General features: G+C 37.4%; 2 protein-coding genes across 3 annotated transcripts; one reads left to right on the forward strand and one right to left on the reverse strand.

Annotated features, from left to right (window-relative positions):
- Positions 1 to 3,362: 3,362 nt before the first annotated feature.
- LOC117333606 lies at positions 3,363 to 6,795 on the reverse strand. Its single transcript, XM_033892984.1, has 3 exons — positions 6,422 to 6,795; positions 5,152 to 5,352; positions 3,363 to 4,567 (listed from the first exon to the last, which is right to left on the reverse strand). Exons 1-3 carry the CDS (start codon positions 6,789 to 6,791, stop codon positions 3,954 to 3,956), a joined length of 1,185 nt encoding a protein of 394 aa, XP_033748875.1. The 5' UTR covers positions 6,792 to 6,795; the 3' UTR covers positions 3,363 to 3,953.
- A 608-nt stretch (positions 6,796 to 7,403) lies between these two features.
- LOC117333761 lies at positions 7,404 to 11,411 on the forward strand. Of its 2 annotated transcripts, none has more exons than XM_033893181.1 (6): positions 7,404 to 7,574; positions 7,865 to 7,997; positions 8,529 to 8,693; positions 8,830 to 8,949; positions 10,097 to 10,104; positions 10,932 to 11,411. In XM_033893181.1, the coding sequence occupies exons 1-6, from the start codon at positions 7,471 to 7,473 to the stop codon at positions 11,044 to 11,046; spliced, it is 645 nt and encodes a 214-aa protein (XP_033749072.1). In that variant the 5' UTR covers positions 7,404 to 7,470; the 3' UTR covers positions 11,047 to 11,411. The 2 variants fall into 2 exon arrangements, with proteins under 2 accessions (XP_033749072.1, XP_033749073.1); XM_033893182.1 differs by lacking the exons at positions 7,404 to 7,574; positions 7,865 to 7,997; positions 8,529 to 8,693; positions 8,830 to 8,949 and adding exons at positions 9,188 to 9,471; positions 9,686 to 9,818; positions 10,272 to 10,462; positions 10,652 to 10,748 and having other exon boundaries at positions 10,022 to 10,104; positions 10,932 to 11,015.
- Positions 11,412 to 13,787: the final 2,376 nt, after the last annotated feature.

A 13,787-nucleotide genomic window follows, 5' to 3' on the forward strand; every position in this document is an offset into this window, starting at 1 on the left:
GTGTACATCGGTAGCATGACTGATACAGCGGAGAAATTATTTCAACAAAAACTCACTGCTAGTGTTACCCCCCCCCCCCCCCCCCCCCCCCCCCCCTTCCATGTGAAGTGTTGGTGTTGTTGGCTACGGCTGGGTAGATCGGGGAGGGGTCCAACCAGGAACAACTTGAGGTGCTGAGAAGTCACGTCTTTGCCTTGTAACATGTATCTCTCTCCTCAAACGCACCGTTTCCCCTCCATTGTAGGGCCGCCAACTCCGCTCTAGCTGGTCCAACACCGATTGTTCAATAGGCCGTTTACTCAACTATGCGATGGACGATATATGGAACCACGTCCCCGACCGCTACATAGGGTAACCTTTATATCATCGGACTCGTTTACAGTTATGAATACCTGGTCAAGAATGTAGACTTCCAATGCTCAAACCTTGTCCGCTTCCGGTTCTGAGCAGTCGTCTGACAACTGCGTGGTCCCACTGCTGAACGAAATTGTCTTCATTTTTGTTAACTTTAAGATTTTCTTAGGAAGGACACTGCGGATAATTTGACTAACCACGCAGTACCGATGCTGCCACTGTGCCATGTTAATATGAACAATGTCCGCGTTTTAGGAAGTCGGAGATGAAGAGGTGACAAAGAATCTCTAGAGCCAACGCAACCCAAATATCTCAGTGGTAGTTTACCCCGGGATGTTAAAGGACCAGAATCGTTTGGCCTACATGTACGATTCTCAACATTGGAAGGAAAAGATGGGAGAATGGACGGGACGTTAGATAAATTGTAATCACTTCGCAGCTATAACGGAGTTCTCCGGAAGCTTGATATGAGTATGGAAAGGAAGGGCACTTCAAATATAATTGCCCCGATCTTCTGAAGATTTTGTAGAAGAAACAGATCAGGTAAATACTGTCGGAGGGAGACAAAGACGAGGGCGATACAAACGGGAATGGGGAGGGCAGAGAGGTAGAAATCCTTGTACATATTATCTACAATAACCTTTATTGAAAATCCACCAATACATATAGAAACTAGAAATATATAATCATATCTCAACGTTATTTACACCGGTTTCATCTTCGGGAACTTCATCTACATGTATTTCAAAAGCACTGCTCGGACCGAGCATGGGATCTTCGCAATCTAACTCAGTAATTCAGTAAGTTGGGGTCATCGTCAAGACATAGAGGTCGGTTTCGACCTCTTTGCCGCCCCGTTCCCATTTAAATAGAATCGTCTTCACCCTTGTCTCCCTCCGACAATCTTTACCTGATCTGCTTATTCTTTCTTCTTAAGATCTGAACGATTTTGGGATCTCTTAACTATCCTCGATCGCTCGAAAATTACGCCCAGCTCTTGGCCCCACTGTACGAGTTGACAGGGATGACTCATTTTGAGTGGAGGAGTATTTAAGCATGGCGCCATCTTTAACCAGCTGGAAATTGCTCTCACCTCCATGCTGGTTTTGACCCTACCGACCAAGGTTTGTACCAGACACGGACTAATCAGACAAGTCTCGAGGAACTTCCTGCTGTAGTACAATGCATTTCCGACACTATTTACTCAGACAAAACGTGGTGGTTTGGACTGATCATAGTAGTCTACAATGGCTCCTCAATTTTAAAGATCATCAAGGTCAGATTGTCCGGTGGATTGAGGAACTTCGTCAATATCGTCTGGAAATACGTCATCACAGGGTCATAGACCACCAGAAGGTCCATTTGTTCTGTCAACAGCTCGAGGACCATAAATGTGGACATAAGACCAGTGTGGACCTTTCAGATTTTCCCTCTTGGGATGCCGATATCGTGAAAGAGCCCGTCACAATTGACAAAAGTTTGTCATTGGGACTGATGAAGCAGGTTATATTTATTAGTGCCTTGTTATACTGTAGCTACAAGCAAAAGTGTCTTTTAGTCAAATGTTTTTTTCCGCTACAATAGTAGTTAGTGCGCAGTGTAATTGTATGCCCGGTCAGGACAGTCGGGGTATTTTGGGGGTGGCATTTTTTTTTTATAATATACATGTACAAAAAATGTACATGGATAACTTTATATTCTTATTGATAGAACGTTAACCTTCTGTAGTAGCCGGTAGCGAATTCCCCCTGATCATGGACCATAATCATGTGGTATTTGATACATGTTTTGAAATACATAATTAAAGGTTATCTAATTGATTTCCACATTTGAAAGTTACAAAAACATGTTGGGCGTCGTGAAATATATCTTTGCCTACCCAAATTTACCATGCAGTTCAGATAAAGCAACATTTGTCTCAGAATGTATTTGTGCTGCCGATTTTGAGGGAGTCTTCGTTGGATATGTCGATCAGAATGTTTATATATACATATCAGTGCTGTAGAATGCCTAAGAAAACGGACACCCTTCTTGTTTATCTGCCCCGTTGCACATTAAAATCGTGACAGGTCAATGTTATGGAAGGTGGGTAGCTGTCTTCGTCAATATGAGAGTCGAGCGCCATGTTGATCCCGCCGAATAACTTTTTTTGGAAATCTGTTAATATCGCATCGTTGTCAATATCAAAACTGACCCTTCCCTGAATCTCGTTTACAAGGTGCCTTACAACTGCTTCCTCCGTCTTTCAAAGCAGACAGCACACGCATTGAAGACATACGGCCTACTTGGACTAAGGGACCAATGTTAGAAATTAGAATATACATTTTGTATCCCGCTTACCAGAATGAAAATGTAACAAGTGCAATCAATGTATGTATTTATAAGCATGTCATTTTGAAATTGTATATCACATAATATCGCTCCTAGACCTCTAATGGATGTATAAACCAAATAAGAAGGGTGTGGACTTACAAGCTTTCCAAAACTAACCCCCAAAATCTCTAAAGTGAGTTTTGGCGCCAAACAAGTTGTCCACAAAGTGGTCAAATGCGGAAAAATCACAATTTTTTTTTCTACATGATTTTGCAATAACATCACTCCTAGACCTCAAATGAATGTATAAACCAAATAAGAAGGACATGAGGTGTATACTTTTGTACTATACAAGCTTTCAAAAAACTTTAAAGTTTTGGGTTGGGACGCCGACACCTCTGTTACTCGTAACCGGTGAGCTAAAAATAGACTACGGGAATTCCCTTCCTTTGACTTAAAGAACACCAAGTAGGGTTTGCAAACTGTTATCGACTACAGTAGTCTGATATAATGGTAGATCTTGCACTGGGACAAAATAGATTACGTGTATATCGTTTTTTGTTTTTGTTTTTTTTTTCTAAGTTGACATGAATTGCTTTCATCCAAATATTGTTTAATACCAAACCACTAGTAATAAGAAACTGCTTCATCTTAGCTACAGTGCAGTGCATTATTTTCATTACAAAAAAAATTAATTTTTGAATATTTTTTTATTCCCAAGTTATGGTACACAAAACAATAAGAAAGAAAATAGATTGTAGTGTCTAGTGATTTAAGTGTCTGTACAGACCTTATAACTAATACATTTACAAAAAGTTTAATACATACATCAATATCACTGAAGCATATGGAATCTCCCATACAATCATTTCGTGTGGGCATGTTACAAATCAGTAAACCATTGTTATCATGAGGCTTCTAGAGTAGTAGTGTTTTCTACTAAATAATACAGATCAGTTTTTGATTCTCCAAAGGAATACCCTACATTTTAAGTCATACATTTTTTTTCACGCATGTGAATATTCCAATAATTGCACAAGTTAAAACTTAGACTCTGCTAACTGGCAAAAACTTCTTGCAACACTTCAAGTTATTAATTTAGCTTAACAAACAAATGCTGCACATATGTCTGTATAAACGAACCTCTAGGACATAAAATTGAAGACATTTTATTGACATATAAATAACCACAAAAATTTGTCACATTATATTTATAAGTTCTCATGCATTGCATTGTCTATATGGTACAAGAACTGGTGATCATTCCCCATACAATATTGCTTCATCTACAAAATGATGTGTCCACTTTGCTTTGCCTTGATCTTGTCAATGATTTCTCGTGACCCTTTAAGGATAGGATCACTGGCGTCTACCACATTACAATGTTTCCGAGAGCGAGAAGGTTCCCCAACGTTACCCAATTTTAAAGAATATTCATAAATGTCTAACATTGATCCGGCATGTGAGAAGAAGCCTGCCTTCTTGTCTGTTGATAACATTGACTCTGTAAGTCCGCTACATAAATACTTGTAATTAATGACCAACCAAGAAGCCAGAACAGCAACAAAGTTGATCCGGAATTCACCACCGGAATCTTCTACAAGCAATGGAATAGGGGAACTTTCTAGAAGAACATCATTATCCGAGTCATAGAAAAAGAAGACCAAATCTTTGCCAGTCACTCCGATACAAGGAAACAGATAATGGTCATCTTCAGAGTGTCTCTGCTTCTGAAGAAATGAAAACACTATTGTCTCTGCAATAATCTGCGGGTTGTTTTTTAAACTTGCTGGTTTCCTTTCTTCCAAGGAATTTCCATCTGTATTTTCTAAAGGTTTCACAACAATAACATCATCATTGATGATAATATCCAAACTGCCATGCCATACTTCTTCATTTCCTGTGAAATAAGCATGAAAACATAATTAGAAGATATAATGGTGCGAGTCTGTCACCAAATTAAATTCATACCCTAGTAGATCCAAGTTTTATAAGCACTAGCATACAGAAGATGCACACAGTAACTACAAACTACACATAAAGAAATTAATTAACAACAATAACTTAATAATTATCCACACTTGATAAAAATTCAACCAACATATTTGGAATGTTGTGTTGGATTAAAATGACAACAGCATTAAAAGGGACATAATCCCACAAATTAAGTTTGGTGATACAGTGGTAAACCTTTTACCTAGCTAAAATATAAGCTGAATTAGATTCCACGGTCAGATGTGGAAAGCATCGAAAGGTCAGCTGTCTCGGACCTTCTGGGTTTTATCCAGATACCTATACTGTAGGCCGCCAAGAGTGATTTATAAAACTGTGATAACTTGTTTAGGAACTGTTGTAATATAAATCAAGTTGTGATAACTTGTTTAGGAACTGTTGTAATATTAATCAAGTTGTGATAACTTGTACAGGAACTGTTGTAATATAAATCAAGTCTTGTGAACTGTACATATAGATATGTAAGTTTACCTGCACTTGTATCGCCGTACTGACCACTCAGTTTACAATCACTGATACAGCAGGGACACTCAGCGCCTCGTCTCCCCTTAGAGTGCCAGTCGATGGTATAGGACGGAGATGCTGCCAATTTCACAAACAGGTGATTTGCCAAAAGAACAGATACATCTGTCTCGGAAAACATTTCTGATTGTTCCAGCACAGCATGGGAATCTGAATTGATAATGATACAATTAAAAGAATCTTACACCATTATTTGGCATTTAACTCATTACTGAAATAAGTACAGCAATTTTGAAAATAATGTACAGAGTGTGACCGTATGACTTTGTATATCAAGTATAGATTTTTGTACGTTAATGTTTTTGTACGTTTATGTTTTTGTACGTTTATGTTTGTATGAAAAATACATTAAACATTGTTAACATATATCAATGATATATCCTTCTCTAGTAGCAATGTGTCAGACCATTTGGTATCATGACATCACTTTAATTAAGATGTCATGTGAAAATTCTCTGTCTTATGCATGAAAAAGACCCACGTTTGATACAATTTGCTGGAGAATTATCCATTTTGGAAGCAGTCTTTGAAGAGTTTAACACATTTGACCCTTGTAGTCATGAAAGTTGGTAAAAGTAAACTTGGTAGCTCTTCACCCCAGCATGCTACTGGTCCAATATCTTGACTTGTAGTCTTTTAATTATTCGGATTTTTAAAAAGATTTTTACACATTTGACCCTCTGTGACCTTGAAAGTAGGTCAAGGTCATTCATTTAAGCAAACTTTCATTTGATGCCCTTCTTTTAGTTAATAAGAAGTTGTTAAAAGATTTTTGACATAATTGTCCCTTTATTGTGGCCTTGAAATTAGGTCAAGGTCATTGATTTGAACAAACTTTAATTTTTCGAGCCCTTCATCTTCTGGCCCAATTGTTTATTGAGAAGTACTAGTCGCTTACATTTTTTAACACTTTGACACCTGTGACCTTAAAGCACATTCATTCGAACAAAACAAGCATGATTCATGATTTACCAGTGTTTACAATACATGTACTAAAATGGTGACCATATTTTATGTATATGCTTAACAATATTGATTTATTGATCACATGTTTGGGCAATGCCAGCTCAGTATTTGTCATGATAACACTATTCAGTAACTAATAGTTCTACTCTGTTGATTTTGTACAGTCTGTACAAGCTAATATAAGGTGTTAGGCAATTATCAATAGCTACATGAGCTACTTGTAGATTTCTGCTAGAGTTTACTCTATTTTTACCTTTATCAACAAGGTAATCCAACAGCTTGCACAATATATGTTTTTCTTGATTATTATCTGGTAAAACATGGCCATCTAAATAGTGTAGAACCATATAGATTCCCTTTTCAAACACACTACCAAATACATGCAGCGGTTCTATAGGACTAACACTGCAATAGGCATCCGGGAATGTAAATCCCTGTTGACAGTCCGCGCCGTTGCAGTTAATTATTTCTAACGGTGTTAATGTGTAACATGGGACATTTAAGTCTGACAGAACACCCATACTGATCGCCGTTTTGAGTACAAGTTCGTCTGGGAATTCAGGAGTTGAAAAACGGGCCCTCTTTGCGGGCCCTCCATCATCAAATGTTATCTTGGACGCCATGGTACTTGGACACCTCGGCCCTTGCGCATGTCGGTCGGGGCCGAGGTGACTAGACAATTTCGGCCTCTGTAAAAATCGGCCCTACTCTATAATATACAGTGTACTGTATAAGTATCCATGTACGTATATATGTATTAAATATGTTAAAAAGGTTCATTTTACAGGGGAAAATGTTATTAAATATCAATTTTGAAATATGTTTTGCCTTTGTTTGATTTTTTATGAGACGTATAATGTCTTATGTTTATACGTTTCCGATATATTGTGTTATTCTTATTTTATCCTTAAGTGCTGTTTTAATTATTTATAATTTGAAATGACATCAATTCAAATGGTTAATCAATTAATTAATTAATATGAATTATCTTTATCCGGGCGCTTGGAGCTAAGGACGCAGGGGTTGTTGTTTTAATAGAGTACCTCTTATAAGAGTAGCTCAGTCAATTACCGCAAATCGATTAACCAATCAGTGAAAGGCACATGAGGTATATTAGTTAGTGAAAGTATAGAACAAATCACTTGATCATTTTCGATCAAATTATTATCTTTAATGATGTCTCGTCTGTGCCTCGCCTGTGCCAAGTCTGTTTTTACATAAAGTGCATAATTGAATATTATATATGTATTTTCTATATGAAAGAATACTGTTTACAGGAACTTTGACCTGTCGCCAGTCCGGATGAACTCGACGTTTGTTGTCCCCCCACCACCGGAGCAGTCGCTGAACGCCTCGTTTGACCTGACGGTACAGGATGACGATGATCCCGTCTGCATATCGGAGAGGTATGTATACTCACACACACACACCCTCACACCCTCACACACACACACACACACACACACACACACACACCCTCACAGACACACCCACCCACACACACACACACACATATATATATATATGTAGAAAGTATAACAAAACATTCAAAAATATAAAACAAATCTATGTAATTTCGCAGCTTATATTATAGTCCTTTATTATCCACTTAATCAACCTTTTCTTACAGTAATGAAGTATATACTGATTTACATTAATGGTGAGAAGTAACTAACTAAACTCCTTATTATTACAGATCTTTAGGTGATGCGCCCCTCACTGACACCGTCGTGGTAGACGAGGACACCACCTACGAGATCGTGGAGAGCGGGACCATCCGTCGCTGCCGGAAGCTGATCGCCACCGATGGCTATTCATACACGGTTAAGGTAATTAGAATGAATGGTAAATAATGATCGAGATGATATCTAATATGAACCAATATCATAGCATATCTAATATGAACCAATATCATAGCATATCTAATATGAACCAATATCATAGCATATCTAATATGAACCAATATCATAGCATATCTAATATGAACCAATATCATAGCATATCTAATATGAACCAATATCATAGCATATCTAATATGAACCAATATCATAGCATATCTAATATGAACCAATATCATAGCATATCTAATATGAACCAATATCATAGCATATCTAATATGAACCAATATCATAGCATATCTAATATGAACCAATATCATAGCATATCTAATATGAACCAATATCATAGCATATCTAATATGAACCAATATCATAGCATATCTAATATGAACCAATATCATAGCATATCTAATATGAACCAATATCATAGCATATCTAATATGAACCAATATCATAGCATATCAATAATAAGTACGATTATGATGTTCTTAATATGCATTTCTAAATGTCTTTCTGTAACAGAGCTCCAACCCCACCACAACTCAGTGGAGATGCGCTGTCCGGAACCGATCGACATGGTGCCGCGCTTCCGTCAGCCAGAGAGGAACCACGTTCACGCCCGGATCAGCAGACCACATCCACCCTCCTGACCATTCCACAGCCATGCTTGTCCGTGTCAAGAAACAGGTAGTTAACTGACTGAATGTTTATCACATTTGTGAAGGAGATAATTGTCACATAGACAGTCTTGCCATTGAACGAGTAACGATATTATCAATATTGTGCATTGAATTTGAAATAATTGTTCTAATTATTGTTTCAGATCTGGGAAGATGCCAACGCTCAGCCGTTTACATCTGCGCAGACGATAGTGGAGGAGAAGCTGCAGGCCAACGTTGATGACGACGACTTCGACTTGCCGAAGCCCGCCAACCTGATCCGGTTCGCCAACCGATGTCGGCAGCACATTCGCCCCGCAGAGCCGGTTGACCTGGACTTTGAGGTATTTACTATATGAAGATAAAGGCCAAAATGGAATATAACGACGTACATTTCTTAAAGTTGTTAAAGCCACGTAGAATATAACGACGTACATTTCTTAAAGTTGTTAAAGCCACGTAGAATATAACGACGTACATTTCTTAAAGTTGTTAAAGCCACGTAGAATATAACGACGTACATTTCTTAAAGTTGTTAAAGCCATGTAAACTATTCTGTATTAACATTATTGTTATTTTGATTATCAGGTGAATCGCGAGTTCCTGGACTGCGATGACTTCATCGTTGGTGACGTCCGTGTCGGCAGCCACCGTCATCTGATGTTTGCCACACCTACCCAGCTTCGGCTTCTGCAGGAGCGTGTTCCCGGGTGTGGACCTGAAGGGCTGCAGTTTTCACTGGGCCCAAGCTGTCCTCCGCAAGGTCGACAGTCTTGGACTTAGGGCCACCTTCAGGAAGCGTCAAGGTATTTACACATATAAGACGTTTAACGAAAACGTTATAAGTTACAATCAATCATCCAATGTATTTGTTTATTATAGTGTCATATATATCACAATTACAAAATAATAAAATTACATAGTGTATAACAGTTATTTAAAACCATGCTTAAAATATATACTAGTAATATCTTATTACAATAAGCATTGTAAATATTGAACTTTATTTCAATTTTTCAGGTGTTGCGGAATACATCCGGAAGTTGATGGCGTTGCCGTTCCTCCCGTCGCCTCAGATTCACGACGCCTTTGTGAAGCTGAAGCGTCTGGCCAACACCCCAGAGCTGACTCAGCTGGTCGATTACCTCGACAGGTAAAACTTCTAAATATGTGTTTGTTGTGAATCAATCTTATTTATCAACAGTTTTTTTCTAATCGTTGAAAGAATTTACCGATAAAAATGTCCTGAAGCATACGATTTCCTGACATTACACGTGTCATTCCATTTATACTCTTATTTTATAAGCAGTGTTCATACATTGAAACTCTTATGCATTGTTCCTTTGTACTTTTTAGATACTGGTTCAGGAGCGGTGTCTGGTCGACTGCGAACTGGTGCGTCCATCGACAGTCCGTCCGCACCAACAACGACGTAGAGGGTAAGTTGTACATATTAATGGGTGTCACAATACAGAAAGCAAAGCGATGCCTGATAGAACTATATTGTCATAATAAAAGTTCTTATTCATTAAAATAAGTCATATCTGATTATATATTTGTTAAATTGTTTTATGATCACATGATTAATCATTCATTTTGTTTATAGGTTGGCATCGCAGGATCAACACCAAGGCTCGCCGGGCGAACCTCCCGTTCTACATGCTCGTCCCATTGCTTCACCAGGAAGGCCGCCTGGTCACCCTCCAGATGAGGCTGGTAGCCGAGCAGGCCCTGCGTCGCCAGCAGACTACAGTGTACCGCCGGATCCAGGGGAAGATCCAGACGTTGTGGGACCAGGTATGTAAAACTTATTGAATTGAAATCAGAATCATTGTTATTCACTTAAGATAAGCATATACTTCCATAATATATAAAAGAATATATAAAAGGAAATGCGTACATTGTACATTTATTAGGCCTATCAATATGTTTTTTTTAAATGTAATTTTTTTTTAAATGTAATCACTTCTGTGTCTTTTTTTTTAGTATGCTGAGCAGGAGATCTCGAGCTCGACCTTCCTGAAGACCGTCGGCAAGATCTACTGCCCAGCGACGGTCCGACCAACACCAGACGACGAATGAGGTAAGGATAGATATCAACGATATACATAAAACAATACTAAAGTTATACATATAAAACAATACTTAAGTTATACATATCGGTCAAAATACCGCCATGCGAATGTTTCCTCGTATAATGACATTAAATTGGAAATATACCATTATCATTTGACTGTTATTTTAATTTAATTCGTTTCCATTTCAGGAGTATACCAACATCTCCGCGCCGACCAGTTCACAGTCGAACAAGGCCATGCCACACCCAGGAGGCAGGTCACACACACACAAAAAAAAAAAAAACAAAACATTTTGGTTCTTGAAAGAGGAGGCCTCCACGTGGCAAGAACTGGTAACGGTATACATCGTTTAAATGCATGCATATACATGCGACGAAATGATATATACCGGCTGACATCCTCTTATAACTTATATGCAATAAATTGTTATGGCAGGGGAAGTAACCGCAATACAATATACATTTTAGTTCTTGCTAGTTACCTCCCCTATTAATAAAGCAGGAAATGATTTCAAAACAATAAAATTATAAAATATTACCTCCATTATTAATAACATTCATTACATGTTACAGTATAGCCCGTCACACTATTATATATTATAAATAGAGGCCGAGGTGTCCAGGCCGAGAAAGTATTGGGGCCGAGGTGTCTTAGGCCGAGGACGGTACGGGGCCGAGGTGTCTCTAATTCGACGCCATGACACGGAGGACCCTAACCGCCTTATTACCTATCTAGTTCGTAAGAATTTATCGACTATTTATGCAAAATACGGACCATTCAACGGGTCGTACTAAAAACGTGATTACGAGAGGAAAGGGACATAACAACAAGCGAATACGGAACAGAGCAGACTGTAAAACAAAATCGAGAAAACGAGTCAAACTCGGTAAAAGAAAGATTATTAAAGAAGATAAAAGGGAATTAGATTAAGTGTTTTGATGTATCCATATTAAAGACATACAAAGTCAAGGATAGGCTGTCGCTTATTGCAGGACAATAACCTAGCTACTATATATATATAAAGAGGGATGGGCTTATTACTGAACACTTGAAGCTAGAAAATAAGTATAGGAATTCAGATATTGATACATGTCAACATGTCTTTCAGAACAGTCGTGTTTGGGCTATTAGCAAGAGTTTCCTCTAACCTTGACACCATGTCTGGTATAGGTCTCCTACATGTATACACCAGACATGGTGCCGGGTCAGAGGAAAGTTGGGCTCAGGGACTAAATATATGTAGCTCTTCTTCAGGTAATCTGTTTCTGAGGAATATTAGAACATGTCAGACTGTCCAGGGGCCTGTTTGTTTATGCGGACATCCGACAACCCGGCATGCAGGTTCATCAATTTTTAATGTTTGATATTTCGGGCACATATCTTGACGGACCTGCAGATATTACTACAGGCCTTGAAAGTCTTTATCAAAGCTCGTCTCAAAACAACATAAAAATCAACAGGTCCGCCCTTATTTCATAAATGAACCACTCTGGTCTAACCATTTGGACAGCGATAAACGAAAACGGCCCTGTACTGTCATGGCTGTATCCTTGTGTGCTCTGGATGGCCAAGTGACAAGCCTATGATATTTTGTTATGAGGTAGCCACCAACTACTACAACAATGCCCTGCCTTCAAATGACTGGCTGTTCATTAGGGGCCATAAAGCAAGTAAACAAATTCCAAATGCTTTACTGCATGTCCTCACTTTATCAACTGCAGCTGATCTTTCTATCTTAGTGTTCCCAGCAGTTAGTGTTCAGGTTCATCTCCTCAGGTCATCCGTCCTTAAATGACATTAGGGGTTGATAGGACGTTAAACAATACAAAACTTAACCCCAGGTTGTCTTGCCCCTCACATTTTTTGTTGTTTCCTATCATACATACTCATAGGGTCATTTACACCTTTAATTATTCTCTATTAAGAATCACACATATAAACTTGTTTTAAATTAATAATTTCAAACAACAAATAAGTCAATAAATATTACATATTAAAATAATTTATTGCCAAAAAGACATCTTAGAAATAATTATTTGGCAAAATATGTAGGATTCCAACAGTACCTGACATCAGTTTAATACTCATTAATTAGGTATACAGACTGCAGCAGTTTTGACATATTTATCATAATGCATAGGTCTTTATTAAAAGATGAATGCCTGAATATTCAATTGAATATGAATTCTTTACTATATAAGCCACAGTTGGCTATAAGAACATAATGTACATACTTATTTACATATTTACAACAAAAAGAATATATACACAAATGATAGGAACTACAATACCTAATTATACATAAACATCAGAAATTAAACTGTAGACAGCTGAAATATTTGTAAGCTACAGGTGATCACTTCTGATGAGTTTCTGTAAGTTTATAGAACAAATGTCTATAAGTATAAGTTTATAGAACAAATAAGTCTATATAGAACAAATGTCTATAAATCTATAGAACAAATGTCTATAAATCTATAGAACAAATGTCTATAAATCTATAGAACAGATCTCTATAAATCTATAGAACAAATCTCTATAAATCTATAGAACAAATCTCTATAAATCTAAAGAACAAATCTCTATAAATCTAAAGAACAATTATCTCTACAAGTTTATAGATCAAATCTCTATGATTAAGTCTATGTCCAGAGTTGGCAGTTGTTACAGTCGTCAGTCAAATACAAATGTATATTTTTTTACAAACTTTTTTAAATGATAGAACAAAATCATATCAGTAAAACATTATTGTGTCATAAAGATTCACACAAACTTTTAACACCAATAATTAAAAATAAACAATATATTGATCCAGTCTTCATTAAAATATTTTATGATTAAAAAATACTGACGATAAAATCATATAAAAGCTTCATTTGGAAAAACAACAAGGCACAATGTGGAAACAGTAACAGGAACAAATAAATTAAAAGCACAATAAATAATGTGAAACCTGCATGCATTAATTTCAATTTTGTGTTCAATATCACAGATGTTTGGCCAGCATATCCCAGACACTACTTTCTCATCACAAGATCACAAGA

The sequence above is a fragment of the Pecten maximus genome, chromosome 8 (genome assembly GCF_902652985.1).
Source record: "Pecten maximus chromosome 8, xPecMax1.1, whole genome shotgun sequence".
NCBI classification, from domain to species: domain Eukaryota; kingdom Metazoa; phylum Mollusca; class Bivalvia; order Pectinida; family Pectinidae; genus Pecten; species Pecten maximus.